General features: G+C 43.5%; 1 protein-coding gene across 1 annotated transcript; it reads left to right on the top strand.

Annotated features, from left to right (window-relative positions):
- The first annotated feature begins 35 nt into the window (after window positions 1–35).
- LOC126575017 (gamma-glutamylcyclotransferase-like) lies at window positions 36–996 on the top strand. The gene is made up of 3 exons (XM_050235494.1): window positions 36–142; window positions 227–348; window positions 416–996. The coding sequence occupies exons 1-3, from the start codon at window positions 70–72 to the stop codon at window positions 848–850; spliced, it is 630 nt and encodes a 209-aa protein (XP_050091451.1). The 5' UTR covers window positions 36–69; the 3' UTR covers window positions 851–996.
- Window positions 997–22,169: the final 21,173 nt, after the last annotated feature.

The following is a 22,169-nucleotide window of genomic DNA, read 5'->3' as shown; positions in this document are numbered from 1 at the left end:
AACGGTGGTAACGATGGTCTGTTCTTGTCTGTCGTCAGCCGAACGGACCGATGTAAACAACGCGGCAAAATGATAAAAAATCAACCCTTCCGCACGTATAATAGCATATTAAGTGTGCCGGCGATCATCGTTCTTCTTTTGGGTAAGCAACAGTTGCAACAAAGGCCATCCCGTTGGTGCCACTCTCTTAATAATCGTGTTGTTTGTCCTCATTTCCTCTTATCAGTGTGCTCGGCCGAAATGGCGGCAGGAACATTCCATTACTTCGCCTACGGAAGCAACCTGCTTGGTAAAAGAATTCACATACAAAATCCCACTGCAGTACGGAGAGGATACGGCTATCTGCAGGTGCGAGTTGGTGTTCCGTCTCGGCATTCGATTGCACCTTTTTGAACGGATCTCTCATCCTTTGCAGGATTATGGATTGGACTTTTTCCACTATGCAGCACGCTGGCGAGGTGCTCCCGCTACGATCGTCGGGCAGAAGGGGGAGCGAGTGTGGGGCGCAATATGGGAGATTGATAACAGCAATCTAGCCGATTTGGATCGTCAAGAAGGTGTACATAACAGTGTGTATAAGCCGCTTACACTGCCGGTGGTGTTACCAACTGGTGGCACCCTAGACTGCCGAGTATATCAGTTGGTGAGCAATCCCTGCCCCCTCGGGGCGACAGAAGAACGGCCGTACGAGCGGCAACCATCGAAGACGTACATGAACATCATCATCAACGGAGCAAAGGAGACGGGCTTGCCGGAAGAGTATGTAACTTGGCTGAAAAGCGTGCAGCACAACGGAAACACGGGCGATCCGCAACTATCTTTGGAATTAGAGAAACCCATCGACGATTAAATCGATCGAAGCGAAGCTTATGGGCGAATTTGAATCCGAATTTTATACTGGAACCTGTTGTTTTTTGTATTACTTGCTACCGAACAAACGGATTGCTAAAAGCATGTTTTTTAAAAATAAATTCATTACGGTATTCTAAACAAATATCTATTGTTTCATCGTGAGTCATTATTGTAACAATAGGTGTATGCTGTATAGCACGTCGTGTGCAAATCTTTTCCGCTGACCTGCAACTTGTAATCGACAACCAAGCGTTTCCGCCCTTGAGTTTCCTCATTGAGGGAAAACTTCTTCCAGGGAAATGAGTTACCACCCTATTCCCCTGCAAGTCCGTGTGGAGATCAAGGTAGACGGGGAAAATCCTGGAAGTAGAAATCAAGGAGAAAATTAGGGGGAAATGAATCATTTTTCCTGGAATATGCTGGAAAAAGAGGGGAAAATGAACCATTCTTCCGAGCACCACCGACGAAGTCCTGAAGTTTTCCCGACGAAGTTGGATGTTGTCGATTGACGCTGAGGCACATGCATCCGTAGAAAAAAGAATGGCTGTGATGGATAAGGAAAACAGAAGGAAACACACTTGAAATTGTATGAACAAATGTTTTTTTTTTTAATAAAAATGTAAATAGTTATCCGGAATTTCACTGAACCAACCAGATTGCCTTTCATCAATTAAATGCTCCAGGACAATCATACATGGTCACGACGACGGTCGAACCAGCCTTATCGGGAACCAATTGAACCAACTTCTGTGGTGCTGCGGTTGAGAGAGTAACAAAACCGGAAATTACGACACTGTTGAATACAGCCCCAAGTAGAGCCCGATGCAGCAGCAGGAAGCTCACTTTTAACCACCTTCACTAAGAATAGAGTAGAAAAAACTACCGTTAATGAATGGTCTATACTATGGTCTGGCAATGGGTCCGGTTTCGCCCCCGGTAGGTGTCCGGGGTTTGGGGAGACAAACCATTGGCCATTCCGCCGCAGGAACGACCGCTTTAGCCAAAAGGGTAATTACCGAGTGTGATAGAGATGTTAGTGTGGTTGTAAAACAGGAGTATGGGTTGTAAAAAATAATTTATTCGTTCGCTCACACTCCTGCGAGAAGAGGTGAAGATTGCGTCGAATTGGGGGATGAGTCCTGGACCTCCTGCATGGGCAAATTGATACCGAAATGGACGACCTATGGCGGGAGAATGATGAATAATGAATACTAATAGTTATGAAAAAATTACAAAAGTTTTACTGTTCATGCATGTAGTTTAAAGTGTTTCTTAACAATTCTGAACCATTACAGCTACACTTAGGCAAAGCCTTTTTGCCTTCTGCTTAGCACTCCATCTTGCGTGTTTTACCGCACTGTCTTATGAGGTGGAGACAACCCCCCCCCTCCTCCCTCTCAGCAGCCCGATTTATAACGCACCCACCCAGCCGATTGACGATTCATCATCTGGGCAAATAAATTGCCGAAAGCACCTCAAATCATCATAATGTCCGTGAGGAAGAAAAAAGGATTCATTTGACTGAGACTCTCGCTCTCTCTCTACCTTTGCCTCTGAAATCCGTTTGCTGTAAGTCAAAATCCCACTCGAGCACGTACGCATCGAGCATATGTGGGTGGTGTGTGGCGTTGTGGAGATGATTCAAAAGCCTCGTCCATTTCGGAGGTGAGGAATGCCAACCGACCACCAACGGACCATCAGGAGCCGCTCCTTGGCGTGCTATGTCCGCTAAGCCCCGACATTTAAAGCACGACGATGCCCGAAGCACGATATCTAAATCTCCAGCACGCTCCCTTGTGAACCTTCAACCTTACATGCGAATTCCCACCCCACCTTCCTCCTCCTTTAACCAAAAGCACTCGGGCAGTATGGGCACAAGTCGTCTGGATGCCATTCCCAGACTTTTGATCTATCTCGCTCTCTCTCTCTCTCTCTCTCTCTCTCTCTCTCTCTCGCTCCATCTCACTCGCATTCGTACCGACAGTGTTGGTGGGAGAGGGGGGGGGGGCAGTCCTGTCTTAGGCTCGATTTACTTCGCCTCCTTACCGCCGCCACAACCGGAAACACTCGTCACTCGTTCAACTCGCAACGCAGCGAAGCTCTCCAGCTGCTCGACGAGGAATCGTTTGTTTTGCCGCGGCAAAACATCATTATCCCACATCAGACCCGAGCTTAAAATAAACATAAAATATGCAAATCCTGCCCCATCTTGCCCTTCCACCAGGGGGCAGCTTAGAACTTCACATTACTTTCCGTGTCGCTCCTGGCCGTGGCGCAAAATACGCGCTCTTCGCCGTCACGGAATGGTGATGGCGGTGCGGGCTCTGTATGTGTATATGTGCATGCACCGCACGTGGTTGATGGTGTACTTAACCGGTTTCGTGAAAGTTGCTCCTCATTCTTCCCCACCTTTCCCCCTCAGAGCCCCATATCCTTTCCGGGTCTCGACGCTCGACTCGCACCAGGGCCCTGGTTGGCGGGGAAAGCGGTTGAGCGCGGCGGTGTTTGAGCTTTTCATTTACAAGGTGGTTTCCATGGAGGAACGCGATAGACACAGCACTTCAACCGCCCGATGGTTGAAGTTTAATCTTTCGCTACTCAAGGAGTTTTTCCGCTCCGAATTGTTGTTGTGACCGCACGCGTTAACCACAACACACTCCGAACCCCTCCGCCCCGGCATGCGGTGCCATTTCCTGTGCTTACTGGCAGCGCAAATAGTTCCGCCATGAGTGGGCTACCGCGGTACCGTGCAAAATGGCGCGCCCGAAAACCAATTCACAGACAACGCGGCACAACCGTATTTTCCCCGTGAAAAGTTTCGAGGATTTTAATGGCAGTAGCGCTGGTGATTTCATTTTCCCTTTTTCTCTCACACTCTTTTTTTTCGCTCGTTTCAGCAGCACCACCCTGTAACCCGTTTAACAGCTGAAGAGACTAGACACTTGCATCGGATCTGATCCCTCGGGTTCCCTCGTTGCTGTTGTGCTGTGTTCCATCCAGCCCTTTTCACGAGTGGATAGCAAACGTGACCAGCCCAAGCCGCCACCACCATCCGCAGTGTTTGGGAGATAGCGCAAGTGTTTTGGGTACATTTTGCACATTTTCCACTCAGTCGCCGGCAGCTGTTCTGTTCGGCTCGATGCTCGATGCGCCCCCGGGGCGATGATTTACTTATGGGCGGTAATTGACAGTTTTGGCGGGAAATTGAGTTGGAAACAACAACGTTTGAGGCCATTGTGGGGCCAGGGTGGGGGTAATTTTTCATTTAATGGAATGGCCACGAGCACTTTGGTGCTAATTTGAAAGTGAAAAAGGATATACTGGAAAAGGGAATCGTTTTTTTTTCTTTCTCCATCGCCCACCGCAGGAAAGCAGAGCGAGATTTGTTGCAGTGATCGATTTCATATGGGCGTACATTGCGCACAAATGTCTGGCTGACGGTTGGTATTTTATTTGGAATGAGAACGATTGCGTTCATTGCGCCCCGGAGAGTGCCACGTGCCACGAGAAAGATGAGACGTTGTTCGAGCGAAATTAATTTCCTCGCAAACGCAATGCTGCCCGGTTTGTCAGATGAAGTGATGTAATTGAATTCGCTGCGGATAAAGTTCCAGAGCGCCCATCGCGGGAGGAATGGCCACCCGTTAAAGCGTCCGGTCTGGGGGTGGCCCGAGAGGGAAGGAATAAAGCTAAAGGCGAACCCATCGAGCTTGGGTATTCGCTAAAGACCGAAGACATTGACAGACATTATGCGCGGTAATGGGACAAACGATAACCGTAATGTGACAGTAGCACATCAGGCCGCTATTGTGGGGGGCCTCGTATTTCGGAGCCAAAACCGTTGCCCCGGTGGCTCCTTAACCTCCGTTCCCCGCCAGTGCCAGAATTCTCTCCGTCATTCAACACGTGATCACATTATGTGCCTTCGTGTGTGCTTGTGTGTGAGTCTAGCGGATGATTACCAGAACCAGGAGGAGTTGGCGAAGAGCATACACAGCCCGCCAGGAAATAATATTTGCCAACTTGCCGTCGTTATTCGCATCCGTATCATTCGCCATTTTTTTTTTAGTTTTGCTGTCTAAAGTTTACGTTTGTCGTCCGAGTGCCGCCGATGGTCGGTGATGGGACGACTGTCCGTGCTGTCCGATGCATTGTTCTTAGGATCTAAGAGGTGAAGGGCAACTTTTAGCGACGAATTAGTTTCCTGGAAGCAGCTGGAAGCGTTGATAATTGAGTCATGGTGTCATGGCTAACGGTATTGTTCGTGATTACTGAATAGTATGATCCAACTATGTTCGTTCTAGTGGAAGCAGATTGAATCCAGGATTGAAATGTATTTTTAAGTCTCTGTGAAATGTGATTTGAAGAAGTGGTTTGACTTATTTTAGGACAGTATCTATGATGCTATTTAATATAATGACACACGGTTGTCGATGTGGAAAACGTTTCTTTTCTGATGAGAGGTTGTTGAAAATGTTTCTTGGTAAAAAACCAACCATAGCTTCAGAGTTTTGCACAGGGTACGCATTCAGGCGGTATCATATTTTAAAGTTGAATAACTCTGTCATTTTTCAACCGATTTGGACAAATAGGCCAGTTTACTGAAATGCTAGTCTATGACATTTCAGTAATGGATTATTTCACATTAAAAGAGCGGACTGAAATTGTCGCACTTTGAAAATAATCAGTCAATAGTGAAACTGCGATCGTGCAATGGATGATGAATAAATTGAGATTTGCATATATTTGTTTTTGCTCTATTTTTTGAAATAATCACAAAAAATCCTGGCGCCTCCATCGTGGCGCCTCCATCGGGGCGCCTCCATCGTGGTGCCTACAACGAGTGCTTTGAACTTGACTTGACTCATACTTACCTCTTTTCTAAATGCCATTTGAATGCGTTTTAAAAACATATGTAGCCAACCTTAAGGAAATTACCAGCTGTATGCATATGAAACCGTTGCTTTTATTAAAAAAAAGTTTATTTTGGGAAAACGGATAATCATTTATTCTCCAAAGTAATGGTAATCGATACATATTTCAACTATATCTTAGGCAATTTTTGGATGCTTAACCAAAAAAACCGACAACCTGTACCATTTTTTCAAAACCCATTAATTTTTTTCAGACTTTCGTATAAATGGAAGCGCTGCTCTGCAACCTGTCCCAGCGATGGAAATGAATGTTCATTTGATAGAGTCAAGTCTGGTGAGTTAGCGACAAGTGGTAGTTGTTACCAATTGTGGGTTCCGCGCTGTGGCGGTGCATTTTCATCAAGAAAAATAGGTCAATCTTGTCGTTTTTGATATTTTGGTTGATTTTTTTCATAAGTATCGATCGAAGTTGATTAATTGTTGCTTTTAATGATCTTTAGTAACCGTTTCGGCCAATAAGGCATGCAATTTGATCACTTCTAACATTTTCGATGGTGGGTGGTTCTCTCATTTATATCACTACATTAAAATTTTTTAAACCGCACTTTGCGCTGTGTTTCAATAAGAGCATACCCACCGTAACCTTCAATAAAAATTTGATGCGATTCGGCATCCGATTTTTTGAGATGGAGGCAAAAAATGAAAGATGTCCGCACATCGCAGTTTTTGAGAACGGAACTTGCATTTTAATCGTAATGAAAATTTTTGTTATAATGTCAAATTAGAAAAAATGCATACCGATTATGTTTAACGGATCCCTAATGAACAAAATAAAACACTTGGACTGACTTTACAACTCCATTTGGCGTAGATATAGCTTTAGAATGAAAACGACGGTTTCATGTGCATACACCTGTTAATTATTTATGTAGTTTTGAACATTTTAGACACTAAAAAATGATTTACCCTAGTCATTTGTTTCACTTTTATTTCTCTCTTTTTCTTTATTCCTCATGAAATGTGGTAAGTTTGCTCCAACATAATGAACGCCTAATATTGTGTATGCAAGATTAATAATTAATAGATAAATTGTTTCCTAATTTGTGTATCCAATATTTTTTGTCGTTGTCGTTTTGTGTTTACATGTCATTAAATTTTGTTTTTGTAGAATATCAGTGAATTGCTTTTAGTAAAGGTAATTTTAACTAGACATGCAGCTATGCAGCATCGATGTTGCGGTGTTTATTCCAAGGTTGACGACGGTAGATATGGCTAGAGATTCACCTTTTTGGGTTACGTGTCAAAAACCTTCCCTTCTATCCTTCTTTGATAGCACCCACCGTTGAATCACCCGCTTATGGCTCCATTGGAAAGTAGTTTCTCTGGTAGCTGGCGTGTACTAAAGTGAAATAAAAAAAAACCAGCATCTCCGAACGACCGTCGTTCCCAAAAGTTCACCACAGAGTTCGTGAACGTGAACGAACACCGGGTACACCGGAGAAAACCTGCAACCTGCGGTGAGCTTATTACAGGTACAGGATCCACTGACGGGAGATTATCGGAAGATTCAGGGTTTATAGCATTTCGCTAGACTCCATCAACAGTCCATTCCAGATGGAATGCCAAGGACGCGAAAGGAAGTGCATAAGCAGCCGGGCTGCTGGCTGCTGGTACCGTGTATCGGATGCGATCGCATTTTGGGGGGAAAAAGTTTCGTTCGATAGCATCATCATTTTCGATTCAGCGGCTCGTGCTGCAATGTGCAGCTTGCAAAATAGCGCAGTTTATTGCAGAGTGTTCCCGACCCCTTTGCCGTGCTGCCAATCGGAAACTAAAACTTGACGCCCGACTCTGCTTTACAGCTTTGAGTTTTGCAGAAAAGAAAAGCATATAAGTGGCATATTTTTCTGCTTCACTAAAGCTGGGAGTGCATAGCGGTACGGGATTCGTATTGGCATGCATGTTTCAGTGAAGCGGAAAGGAGATGTATAATGTGCAGCAGACCAATTTGTTGTTTCCGTGATTGGCGTTGAACATGGTATCATCATTTATGAATAGAGATTGCCGGTAGCATCGATAACTTATTTAAGCATTGAGCACTGCACACGAAGCACTTTTCTTTCTTTCTGAAAGTGTTGTTTATCATCGAATGTGTTTGTCTGAATGTGTTTATCATTGTTTTTGTAGATAAAAATATCCTTAATGATACTTCCTAGGGTAAACATGGTTGAAATATCAACTTTGGTAAGAGTTTTCCAATAGAACACCACAAAAGTGTAATGAAAACAACTAGCTATGCATTATGAAGTGCACCATAAACACGACGGGATTCTTCGAAGCAAAACAAGCTTTTCCTACATTACTACACGTGATTCTTGATTACAATTTAGATCGACTTTTTACTCCCCAAAAAAGAAAAAACCATTTGCTCCAAGTTGGATCAACCATCTGCAAGCCGCTTCCCTCGGTTCGGTTACTGACGGTTTTTTGGGGGGAATGAAATTCTCAGGATCGGAATGCACTATGGAAATCCGACGACTCCACGGCAGCGTACTGTGTATGGTACGCCATGAAAGTAAATCCTGCCGGGCTTCTCTTGCCGACAAAAAAGCCCGCGACAACATATACATGATGCGGTGTAGCCATGTGTTTCTTGCACAAGTTGCTTTTTTATGTTTCCGCTCAGTTCCCTCCCTCAACGTCGTGTCTTCTACATTTCACGACAAACACGCGGCGACCGACCACAGGAACCATGCACTGCAGACACATACACATCCACACGTGCTGATCCCTTTCCCCCGGAATGAGAAGGTAGCTTGATTCCCTTAAATGAAGCCTTACGCTGTGCGCAGGCAGCGCAACAACAAGCTTTTGCCCGGGAAGATAGAGAAATCTTTCAGCGTTGTTTTTTTTTATGTTTGCCGTTGTTACTACCGTTACCACGTTTCACCTGACCAGCATTAGCATAACCGGCGTTGTTTTTCCAACCCAGAAGGTGCGGGCTCCTTTTTTTTCCAACGTCGCAGCCGCGCCGTAGCGATAGTATTTCAAACAGTCACAGGACAGGTCCAGTGTCTGTTTGTATGTGGCTGTGGATGACGTGTGAGTGTGAAATGGAAACCGGAAAGTTATTTGCCATCCCGTTCCCGTTCCGGTTCCCCACGCAACCAGGGACCTGGGCCCCACTCGGACCGCATACTCTGACCAACGGCATGGCGACAATGGCGCCAGCGAAGTGGTCAGGTGAGTTGTAAGGTAAGGCGTTAAATTTTCACCTATCTGCTTTATTAAAGTGTCCTTTAAAAACGGTGGGAATGTAGGGTTGGCACATACACAGGGAACCGTATAGGGCACTCGTACACATAAGGAAATCATTTAGACGATGAAGGTGCCATGGCAGTGAGACAGAACCGAATGCAAGATAAGCTCTCTGCACCGGGGTGTCCTCACTGGGTTTTTACAAATGATTCATTGTGCAAATGTGGCTATTATGGAGGTATTATGTATTGCAGCTTATTCTAACGGTACGGGAGATGTTATCTTTTAATTTAGATATTTTTTTTTTGTCTTACCACATGCCCGGATCCAGGAACATTGGAATAGGATAGAGCACTCGTGGTGTTTGTGTTTGGTGACCTTTGGATAATCGGACATTATGGGCTTTATCCTTCTGTGTTTGCTTTAGTACATTATATTTCAACAACTCTTTCAATAAACTCTAGAAGCATATAATCGAGTAATGCTTACATTACTATCTGAGCAAAATATCAAAATGTCCTTATGTTGTGCTTGAATGTGATGAAATTCAAAACAACCACACGGTTCTCTGGATACGTCTAGAGACAGGGAATGCTGAATCAGTATGTTCTGTTGAGACACGATGCTTCTTCTCCTTCTTCGTAATGCCATCATCCGTCGGAGGACATTATCACAACTTTGCCAGGTACGACATAATTGGAACAAACAGATGGAAAGCACACACGACGCCTGTCTCAAGAACCGCAAGCAACATCGAACCGACCATTCGAAGGAAAGGAGAGGTAGTGACAGAGAGAGAGAGAGCGGTCGAAATGGAATAGAACAACCAACAACGTTATGAAAATTTGAAAACTTTGCAAACATGCAGAACAATTAGTAGTTTTGGGTTTTAGCTGTCGTCCCGAGTGAACTTTGCAACAAACCGCAGTTGTTGTGCGGAAAATAATGCGGAAAATGGTTCTAACAATGGAGTGAGGGATGGCGAGGATTGCTTTTTGGTGGGTGAAGGAAAAATATATAAGGACCAGACCAGAAAACGAGTTATACGAGCTTCTTTTCTTGCATGTGAGCTGGGACGAGTGAGGTTTGGCTACTTCACGGTACCTGTGATGTGATCTTTCATCTAGTACTGTAAACACCGTTTTACGATCACATCTAAGTTCCGTTAAATAACACTCCATTTCATTTGTGGTTGACCAATGGAATCGTTACATACAGTTGTATCGTACAGTACCTCGCTGGCCGTTGACTATCTCACCTATAACCGGGACTCGAGTATACCACCTCATCGAAAGGGAATAGTTTCCGATGAAATCAACGCTTATTTACCGAAGGAATGCGAAAGATTACCTTCGCTTTGTGTTCGTACGTGGCAGAGCACCGGTGGGCGCGGGTTTTGGCTGAGCAAATATTATTACTTTTGGCCTATATTTACTGTACATTGGAGCGTGGCACGCGAATGGGCAACGGTTTAATGATGGATCTGCTGCAAAATAACCAATTGGCGTTTGGGGGAGCGCCGGACTGTGGTTCGCCTGTTATCGGAGCCATTTTATTGATTTCATTTGCTCGTAGGAAATTCCCGATTTCCCGACAAATAACGACGTCCTTCGCGTAGTGCTGGAGTGGATCATAATGAAGCGATGTAATATGGATTCCAATGAAGTTGTGTACGCGGTGGCTAATATATTTTCATGCACATTGCAAATTAAATCGTTTTTGGTTGAATTTTAATGAATAGTTTTTTAAAATAAAAACTAGATTGATTGTAAAAAACTATAATATAGCTTTTGACACGACTAAGATTGGCGTATATTCTTTAAAAAATAGCCTTCAATTTGTTCTACAAAATTCAGTGCATACAAATACAAAATGTTGCTCCCAACGCTTCGTTTTGTTAAAAATAACGGCTGTATTTCTGATGAACTTTTAACCGACCACAAAAGCTATGCTTTGGATCCCTAGAATATTCCTATCCGTATTTGTATTGTCCCTGGTGCTTTTGGGGTCTGGTGTTATTTTAGACATTGTGATATTACTGTAGTCATTGTATCAAGAAAGAGTTACGCGTTTAAATTTTTTTCATCAAGTATATGTAAGTATCATCAAGTATATGTATAGTAAGTAAGTAATGTATCAAGAAAGAGTTACGCGTTTAAATTTTTTTCTTATGCGAAGATGGTAAATCTATCCAATGTGCCGCTTGGTTTGATCTTAACCCTGATGTTAGTGTAGTGCAATTTGTGTGATAGATTTAATACAAAATTAAACCAGTAGCTATTTTTAAGTTTTTTGTGTCGAATTTACATCAGAACGACCTTAGCGGTGTGTTCTGATGAAGTTATTTAAAAAATGAAGACTCATAATTCTTTGAAAGCTGCGCCTGATCAAGCTTCTTTTTAAATGTATTAGGTGTATGCATTGAAATTGCATGTTGAAAATGCATTGAAAGTCCATTTTGCGGGGAGATTTAAAAACCTCTTTTCATTTCAAGAAAACAGCTGCTGAAAATGATCATGTGTTGGTTTAAGCTTATGTTGAACATATTACGATACAAAAAAAAATGTGAAAGCTGGCTTCAAAGGTTTAGAAGCGGAGATTTTGTCTTTAAAGACACAGAAGGTTCGGGTACACCAAAATAATGAGAAAATCCAGTTTTCACGTGTGTCGTGCACTAAGAACTTTCGGAAACTCATGAAATTGTTGATAGAGAACGTTATCAACAATAATTGATCCATTTGAAGCAAGCTCTGACCTAAAAAACGGTAAAAATGGGAAAAATGACGTAACAAACTTTTTTTTCAACATGCTAGCGCTAGGCCGCATGCTGCAAAACCGATGAAAACTTTTTTGAAAACCACGAAGACCAAATGTTACCCTCCCCGCAGTATTCCGCAGACATTGTTCTTTCTAAATACTTCTTGTTTGGTTGATTAAAAAATTGTTTGGAAGCACAGCACCTCATTTTTTATGAAAGTATTGAAAAGAGGGCAGTTGCCTAAACTGCTTCAAAAGATGAGCAGTTCTTTCGACATGAAATTCGAAAATTGCCCAAAATATAGTAAAAAGTAGTGGCTAGCGAAAGTCAATATGTTTAATAAGCAGATTGTTAAGATTTATTGAAAAATAACCGATTGAATTTGGTACAAACACCGCGGATTTCAACGCATAGACCTAATAGTATTTTCGGGAATTTAATAATGGTGCTTTCTACAAACAAATCGGCTTCACCGCAATATGCAACTCTCTCATTGTGGGTAAAGTGTGAATAATTCAAATAATAATGAAATCAATCCACCGATAATCAAAGAGAAGTATAAACGTAATTAATATCGAATGAAATTAACACCAATGCGTAGAACTCAACTAGAACACCGATCGGAAAAGTGTAGGGATATTTTGTATCTCAAGCTTTGCATTGTTAATTGGCAGTTGGATCTCAATTTCAATTTGAATAGCATCTTTGCTAGTTCCATTCTAGTACTACTAGCAGGCGTCTGCTAATCTTTTAAATTATTATCCTTAACAAATAAATTACGATCGGAACCTTGTTTCCTCCATAAGAGAAGATCTTATTTATACCTTTTCTAGCTTTATCAGTAAGCAATATTCAACGTTGATAGTTCAACAAAATGAATCTCAAAGCGACGACGACGATACATTCGCTCGCTTGCACAAAAGAAACTTTCTCCGCTGATGGTGCTCGCTGCACCAAGCATTCTGCACGTGCGTCGAAAGACACGTCCGCTCCGAAACGCACACAGAAAGAACAACACGACGCGTTATCATATAAGTAATGTGCACTTCATGTTATGGTTATCGTTATGCTGCCGTTATTGTGAGTAACGCTGCGCCGAACGCCATAACACTAACCGAACGCACCGCACACATCTGTTCATTTGTGCGGGCAACCATTACCGCTGGGGATTTAGTTGGGCAGGTTTGGTGGAAGGTTGTATTTTGATTTGTTTTCCACCGGGCACCGTGCTCCACAGATTCTCTGTTGCTTCTCTTTCCCGTATGTCCTCCTAGTGGCATACGAGGAGCAGTGGAACGCGCCGAACTTCACCTTTTCATTCCGCCATTTTGTGCCACGTGTGCTATCAGACGTTCGAACGTTAGTCTGGGCTTGAACTGAAGAATTTACGTGTGACTTCCGTCCACAGCATGAGCGCGTCTCTGCCGCAGCTGCGGTCCAGCGGCGGTGGCGGAACTCTCTTGTGTACGCCACACAATAACCGTAACGATTTTTGGGCAGCTTTTAGAAAGATTAGGCCTGCGCCACTACTATACGTGTGCAGTGGCATCGGGCATTGAGAGTTCTGTTGGGTTGGGTGAGATTTTTTTTTTGCTTCCGGGGCACACACAAATGTGCCAAATAGTGGTGACCAAGGGAAAGACCGTAGGTAGTGGGGAAAATAATAAAAGAAAGTGTCGAGCGCTCGCGCGGCCATATTTTCATTCTTTATCGTCCATCGTTGGTTGCTAAAGTGGGCACCGCCATTTGTTTCACTTTTTACCGCGTTCTTCGGTGCAGTTGTTTAAAGTTAAAAAAAGACAAGAGCAGAGAACATTAGGGTGAATGGTGAAGCATAAGCATTCAGCAGCTTTTAGTCAGTCACTGCTTGATCATTGCTCGCACAAAGAAGCAACCTTGCAATCAGATAAGCTTTTGATAAAAATTGCTTACCGCTGCTCCTGTGTATGATGGAGACAAAATTGAAATGCAACCTGACCCTCCCCCCCGCTTAAACACGGATCCCGCCCGCAGCTGACAAACCGGAGCGAAGCGACCCACTCGTTTCATATTGCAATCACGTCACATCGGGTCAATTTTCTGCTTTTTAGCGAGCTGTCCAGTGCCCTAGGCGATAGGCAACCTTCGCCGGGCGCATCAGTTCGTTCCGCTTGTTCCGATATTCCGACGCAAATCGGCCGGGACTGGAGGGAGCAAGAGTCGGCAGAGGCAAATTTATGCTGTGGCCCAGTTCGGTTCCATCAGGGGGGCTTTTATTTGCTTTGTTTACTGTGGCACACTCTCCGTAGGTTTGGGTTCAGTCAGCTCGTCATCCTAGCATCACAGTCGGCCACGAAGTCGAGACGGAGGGTTCGACGGTGAGGCATAATTGAATCAATACGAGAGGAGAAGGAAAAAGGCGATAGAACCTAAATGAGAAAATATGAAAATGTGTGATGCTCCGATTCCGAATGTTTTGCTGATGATGCGCTGATACGGGTGGGAGGGAGGGAGAGCTCAGGACTGACAGCTAAGCGTACTCGCGCGCATCATCATGAGTGTTCCGGTCATGGGGAGAATGTTTGTAAAACACATCCATTTCCATTCGCCATTTCCAGGGCTCAGCATGTTTATTAGCATATCCCGCTCTCCCCGTCGGTTCCCGTTCCGATGTTGTACACCAATTTCCCAGCTGCCCAATTTTCCCCAAGAAAATTACTAAATGATATCAAACATTCATGACTCCTTAGTGCGGATTCGCACACTGGAGTCCGTGTGGCTGTGAGCTTTTGATCAAGTGAATTGGAGACCGTCATGCCAAACGGGTACTAGCAGAAAAAAAGGCGTCATTACTCTTCCCCGGAGGGTACTGGGATGGCCACGGTCAATCCTTGTGGTAGCTTCTCGCGTTTGGAAATGCTTCGGTGCCAGTCAGCTTTTTTGCCAGCTTGTGATCCCCTCCGTTAAAGGGCCATGGCGTTAGGGATTGGCCTGGGGTCCGCTCGAGTTATCCGGCTGTCCGGTGATCCTCATTGACATCGTGTTTTATTAATACATCACCGACAATAAACGTCAATATAATCCATTTGACGCTTCGTGACGGGTGCTGGAGCAGCAGTAATTAGTCAAACTTTCGGGTGTTTGATTTCAGGACGATGAATAATGTATGAGTGCTTCGGTGCCGTTTCGGTACAGCTCGGACAGCGCGGAACCGTGTGCCAGCGCTCCGTCGACCGGACGACCACGGGTCTGGTGCTGGTGAGCAGGGTGGTGCAGGGTCGTGGTAATTATTTCAATTTTCTCGTCTGATGTTTCTTGTCTGGTTGAGCGGTGGCAATGATGGCAGATGACAGCTTCGACCGTCCGTCCGTTCGTTCGTTCGTTCGTTCGAACCCAACCGAACCGTTCTGTTCGGTATTAGGCGAGTTTTAGCTGCGGGGTTAGGTCGAGGCAACCCGTTTCGATTGGTTTGATATCATAAATCACTAATTGCTGCCTCAGCAATATATCATGCGATTGAACCCAGGATCATACGCAGAGTGAGGCGTTTCTGGTTTGATGTGAGTGGTTTGATGATGGTGGATTCAGGCAGTGAACTACCAGCTGGGATTTTGCAAATGAAGTTTCATTTGTATTCTTATGTACGTTGATTGTTTGGTTATGGATGTTTTTAATTAAAAAAACTCAGATACAATAATACAATATAAATTCATGCGCATTTTTTAAGAAATTCTTTATAGCTTAACATAATTAAGAGCAAAAATGGAAGATTTTCGACATTTTCGGTTTGTGGCACGCAGTGATTTTTCCTACAAACTCTTTAAATGTATTCCTGAGCTGATCCTAGCCATTAAGACGTAGCATTTAAGACGATCAATAAGGCGACCGATTTGTATTGTAATGCTTTTGTTTTCACAGAATTACGCCAATATTGTAGATATTTTTTAGTTGTGAAGATTTTTTAAAATCTAAAAGTAAATAACATAAAACATCAATTCAAGTATTTCTTTACTTTAGTGTACGCGTTTGACCATGTGACACTATTGGCATGTGTTGTTGACGCGATTGTTTGCAGTTTTTATTTAAATGTTTCAATAAAATTCAATTAAATTAATTTTCTAATCGAAACGGATTACTTAACTCGTTTTGGTTACAGTAAAAGCAAAAATATGCTGATTTTCTCGAAGAATTAATCCTCAGCTTCAACTAACTGGTATTTAGCTTGCATTTCACATTTCTTTTTTTTAGCCTTCTAGTGAACCGCTTTCCTTGGTGTTCTAATCATGTTCTTCTTACTCCTTCTCTGAACGATGATTTTGAATTGCGCTTTCCTTTTTTTCACATTCCTTTTTTTAGCCTTCTAGTGAACTGCTTTCCTCGGTGTTCTAATCATGTTCTTCTTACTCCTTCTCTGAACGATGCTATTGAATTGCGCTTTAATTATTATCGAACCAGAAAATCAAACATAAGGACATGTAGGACGCTCCGTGAGGTAGAAGCTGCCATTTTTTTTATTATCTATGAAAAAAAAACAATTAATACGAATTGTACGAATTGAATATTGGTGAATATAAGAATTATTTTTCATTAGTTCCGTTTGAGCCCCATAGTGTCCCGAATTGCTTAAATAACAGCTACAATGCCGTTGATTGGCAGATTAGAGACTTCAATTATTTTTAAAAATATTTTGTTGGCTTACTGAATGATTTCCACGACATTTTAGGACGATTCCGCATAAATAAAATGAAAACCACTTTTGTCTTTCTGGTATACCACTAACTTCGCACTCCCCAGTGTTAATAGCGCATTCATAATATAGTTTCCCGGAGTTTTCCGGTACCAGCACAGGCAAAACATATACTCCAGTGTTTCAGTAATATTTGATGGTTAGCCGCTTCCTTCCATTTACGCCGTTCAGTCATCTCTTTGTTTTGCTGGTTCGGGCCAACCGAAACCCAAACCCAATTACACACGTACGTTCCGCCGGGACCGGTTAAATTGGAATGTCACTTAAAGTACATCCGCTCCGCTCGTTCCCGGGGCGCTACCCCTCGCGAAGAGTGATGCCAACCGGATTCCTATCGGGGCCAGGAAGCAATTTTTGTTACTTGACAGCAAACTAGGGACACATCCTGCGGCGAAGTAGCGATCGGTGCTTGTGAATTGGCAAACTAGTCTAGTTTGGCACGATATCCCGGGCCCTCCGTACAACCCTTTTGTGGAAAGTACATGCTGGCAAGCAAACGGTGATCATACATTTATAAATAGCTTAAAAACGAGTTCCGTAAGCTTCGGCACAGCAGGGCAAAGTTTGCTGTTGCGCTGCCTCCAACATTCGACTGGTGGCGGTGGAGAACTGTATGTACTGCAAGGCTTTTGAGTGGTCACCATCACTTGGCCCTACGCCCATATACTAGTTCATGATGGGCGGAATGTAGCATTAGAAGGTTAAATGATCATAAAACGACCCAGTGTTATCAACAATACAAAGGGCAGATTTGAAGGAGAAACACTTTGGAACGTGTGACGTGCGTAGCGTACAAGGAATGCAACTTCTTTGATGACATCTTTAGTGATTTAGTTGGAGCACTCCGGATAACGTAATTACGTGTGAAGTAATTCCTAGTGTCATCCTCGTTGCTCGCTGCTGACACAATCCAAAAAGGAACGAACGGACGTGGCTAGGCGTTGTATTAAAACGCAAAGTTTGTCTTTTGCCAACCTGCGTTTGCACCCTGGATGCCCTGGGTTCGACGTTGCAAAACGCACCCCGTGTATGGTGTCCGATGGTCGAGGCGACAGTAACCGGACACTAGTTGGCCTGTTGCCACTATGGAAAGCAGAGAGAGAGAGAGAGCCCAAGTTTATTTTGTTCGCAAAGTTCAGCATCTCATTACTCAAGCGTAATTTACTTTTATCCCAAAAATTGCGACGAACCGAAAGTTATGCAATAAATTATGTCATGCGAACGATGTGGCTAGTTGCGGCCCTCGGAGATGCAGTGCAGCCATCCTCCTGATAGCATAAAGTGTTACCTTGGGAGGAATTATCCTTCGGCTGCTTTAATGTGATACTTTCGCCACGTTTACAGCAACTGTTTTTCAACAGATATCTCTTTTTCAAGACACTGTTTTTCAACTGGATGTCTGCAGATTGTAGTATTTGGTTTAGACGTGATCCGTTTGATGCTCACCTCATATGGAGTACTTTAGATGGAATTCCAAGTAGAGTTTCCTCCTTCACAAATCACTCCTCTTCATGATGGTGAATTCCAGAGCAGTACTGTTACTGCAACGTCATAAAATGGTATACGATTGAGGTACGCGGATTCGGAGCGCATTCTATGCGTGTAATATTCATCGACATGCTTACCAGACCGCGATGGAGGGTGAAGGATTTTTCTCCCTTAAGCTCACAACAGCAATCGCGAGAGCAGAATCTTCCATCACTTTACATTACGAGCGAGCGAGTGGCGATGGCCAGCTAGCAGTAAGACGCCGAAGTATGTCAGTCTTGCTACGCCCCGGATCCGGATGTTTGGCTTACCTCCCATGCCACGCCATAAAGGCAAAGGTACCGGGGCTAAATAAACCGTGGATCTGTCACCGTTATTGATATTGATGGCCATGGTATCGCCGTGGTCGAAAGCAGGAGCGTATGTGGTACCTTCTCGAATCTTCCCTCGCTTCTTCCCGCCTGGGGACCTCGCATCGGTGAAAAGCTTTCGGAGCGAATGAAACCAGGGGCCACGGTCGCTCGCCAGATGAGACAGATATTCAATTTCACATTCACGATGGTACGACCATATCAAGGTGACAAATTGTATCGTGCTCACGGGAGGGGAATGATTTGCTGGAAATTGGCGGGCGTAAAATGCAGAGGGAAAAAGGCGGAGGAGAATGTGCTGGATACTGGGGATATTACTTCATCGATGGTGGCTTGTTTATCAGCCATGAATTGATATTTATTTCTCTCGGTCTCAGACTGACATCCAGTCCGTCAGGTGATCATTACTGGAGTGATTTTGGAGGAATGGAAACACTCCTTATTTTGTATTTGACAAGTCTTTTTTTCTCCAACCAGCATTACAATGGCATATAATTAAGTTTTTATTGTTGCTCTATTCAAGCTCAGATTCAATTTATTATCTCTCAACCACTATTTAATGTTTTAATTAGCCTGCTCGAAAGGCCGCAATTAATATTAATTAACATTAATTCATCGAACCAATCCAAATCTTAATCTATCGATCCCGTAACTATATTTCTTTGTTCAATCCATCAATCGGGATGCTTTATCAATATTTTAAGCTATTTGTTTCATAATTTCATCATATCATAATAACCAGTTTCGTCGATCCGCTAGTGTTGGTAAAAAATTTTCCATTTTCATGAGTATTTCAATAAATTATTCGATTTTATTATTCCGGTTCTCATTATTATTAATTTCAATTTTGTGCCTTGCTAGAGTAACACGCACCCAATTCCGGTCACTGTATTTTTGTGCATCGTATTGCACTTTGCATTATTTTCATCTGCTGTTCGATCTTCCGCCGAGGTGCATTTGCATGAGGTCAATGTTTAAATCAGAAACAACAATATTAATCAATCAATGGGAATTGCGAGTCAGCATCAGTGGTGTGCAGCAGGACAAAAGAAGGCGCATGATGGCCCTGATGAAGCTGATTTCCGGTGCTGTAATTTTCATGTGGCACCTTCCTGCGTCAGCCGGTTCATTATTAATAACAATTATGTATCCGACAGCCGAATCAGTTTCGAAACTCAACTATCAGGGGTCAGGTATTTTAAATGTTGTGGCATTTTGATTGCTCACAGCGCACACACGCGCACAGCATGACGTACCTTCGCGAAGGACGATAACCGACGTGAAAACATGTTAACAAAACATAACCGATATCAGCACAATTCATGCTGAAATAAACGTATTCGAGTTGTCATGGTTGATTCCGTCGTATGCTCCAAAATGTCCTCCTATCTTTTCCCATTTGTCAATACGATTCTGAATGCGGATTGTTTCTATCTGATCAAATTTAGCAAAAGCACCAGAGTGAAACACACGAATCGACATGATAATGGAATGACGGTAGAATCCTAGATCCTAACAGCTAGAACACAACTTCTTTGAGTTATGTATGACGCTAGCTGTCTTGTCGACCGTAAACTAAAAAACTCATAAGGCTACGAAGCGTACAAAACTAGCTGCGAAGAAGAAAAAGAACAAAAACAACGCCAAGAAAATTAATGTAGACAAGGTGCCAAACGCATTTGTCGTAATTAAAGCCCTAGAAGCTCTAAAAGCATTCAACCGTAAAAGGTTCATGTGAAGTTGCCAAAAAAGTTGGCATTTGAAATACGGGCCACTGCCGGCAACGCGTACACCAGCGAGTGCCCAGCGAACCGGAGACACTACTGTTTTCGTGTCACTCTGTAATGGGACACTGGACACTATCCGGGGGGGGATCGTCGCGAGAAGCTAGCTAGACCAAAGAAAAAACCGAAACGAAAAATCCTCCGCTATCGAGCGCCAAAGGTCAAATAACTTTTCGCCTGCTTCTGTCTTAAGGTGATGTGTTTGGAGTTGAGGTCGAGGGGGGAGAGTGGTGAGAGTGTGAATCACATTTGATGTTGCCACGAGTAGCTTTACGTAAACAGAATTTAAGAACGAAAAAAGAGCAGATATTTTGAACACAAAATGTCCGTAATTTCGATTATATCTTTGCTGGTGTTTTCCAGATGAAAACAATCGCTTTCCACATCGAATCGAATGCAAAAGGAAACAGGAGACAAAATGGTGGAAACTAATCGTGCAATCCTCCTCACCTGGCTTCACACCGTTGGCGGATCTTAACAAAAACGGGGGGGCTGTCAGGTGCAGTTTAATTTTATCATTGGATTAATCACTGCAAAGACTTCCCAATCAATAATCTTTAATTAAGCAGTGGATAAGCTGGCAGACAGCTTGCGGAAACCCATTTGTGGTGCTAGTGAAGGAAGTTCCCGACACCATTGACGTCGGGCAACGGATCTTTGCAATAGTTTTCCGCGCGCTCGAATGGTGTCGGCTGGACGTGGTGAAAACCTTCATTTTCTTCCAGATCAGAAACGACGTTAAAGTTTCCCCGTTGTTCGTTCGCTCATCCCCATCCGTAGCAGAGCAAATTCTACTCCGAGCCGGTGTGTGCTGGAGCGGCCAGTACCGGGCAGGGTGGGTGGGGGGGGGGGGACAAAAGAACAAACTCCTCGACCTCCCGGCTCCCGCCCCGCCACATTCACTGAACGCCAGAAGCGAATGAGACGCGAACAATTCAATTAGCTCCAAGCTACAGCCATGATTTCCTCTGGGTGTTCGCTCAAATGTGTACGTGCTTGCTTCGTAACAGCGTTTTCGATTATGATTGCCTTTCGATATGATTGGATGGAAGATGAAAGTGCACTCCCGGGTTTATAGTTGTGCCCGGAGCAGTGGCGAGAGCAGGGAGCGATGGCTTTAGCTGCACTGCTGCACACGAGATACTGACGGTAGCAGCAGCACACCAGCACCATTATGTCAATAACTTAAGTAGCATCGAGACAGAGGACAAACTTTGTTGTTTTGATATAGCAAATGGGGGAGTGACACAAATAAAAGTCCTTCAAAAGGTTGTCACTTTGATATGGATTCTACAAAGTGAAGGAATGTGCGTACGTTGAATCGTGGACTAAAAACTATAACAACAATAATAAAAATCGTCATAGAAGTTTATTTTTAAAAAAGTCGCTATATTTTCTGTTTCGAAAATGTTCGAAACGCTGTTTGAAGATTGCTTATCCTGAATTTAGGGGTGCAGCATTCCAACGTGCATATAGCGGAATAATCAATCGCTCATAAACCAGTCGGTAATGGTTTGCAAAGTGGGATCGAAAACCGCGCCGCACCGGTATGGTGCGGCTTAATGTAATCCAATAGAGGTCGATTGTAATTAAAATTCTCTCATGAACGATCGCGGTTCATTGCGAGTGATAATCGTTTGCACAAAAACATGGGTCCATAAATCCACGGCGGTAGTGCTTGTGCAGCACGTTTGCGCTACGCTAATTAGCGCCGCAATTAGAGCAATTCATTTCATCCAGTAAAATGCATTCAATTCACTTCGTGGTGGAAACGATTGATAAACAACAAAGTAGCAAAAAATAATCGTTTCGGATTAGAGGACAGGCGATTAATTAGTGATAAAACATGGCTTGAGTTTGGGCTGCGGTTTGTTTTACTTTCAATACCTATTGTGTATCGTATTAGAAATGATAGCAAAATGTAGTACACTTTTACATGTTACCCAATCTTTTGAGTGGTCTTATGTAACACACGGGTGCTAAAATTGATATTTGAACCTGTTGTTTCATTTGCAGGGAAAGTTATACTTCAAAGCACTTCATTTCATTTCCGTGCTA

This window comes from Anopheles aquasalis, chromosome 3 (genome assembly GCF_943734665.1).
Source record: "Anopheles aquasalis chromosome 3, idAnoAquaMG_Q_19, whole genome shotgun sequence".
Classification (NCBI taxonomy): domain Eukaryota; kingdom Metazoa; phylum Arthropoda; class Insecta; order Diptera; family Culicidae; genus Anopheles; species Anopheles aquasalis.
This window is presented reverse-complemented; position numbering and strand designations above follow the sequence as displayed.

Coding starts and splice junctions, on each gene's coding strand:
- LOC126575017 (XM_050235494.1), top strand. CDS start 70: ATGATAAAAAATCAACCCTTCCGCACGTATAATAGCATATTAAGTGTG. Junction 143..226: donor GATCATCGTTCTTCTTTTGG/GTAAGCAACAGT, acceptor TCCTCTTATCAG/TGTGCTCGGCCGAAATGGCG. Junction 349..415: donor GAGGATACGGCTATCTGCAG/GTGCGAGTTGGT, acceptor CATCCTTTGCAG/GATTATGGATTGGACTTTTT.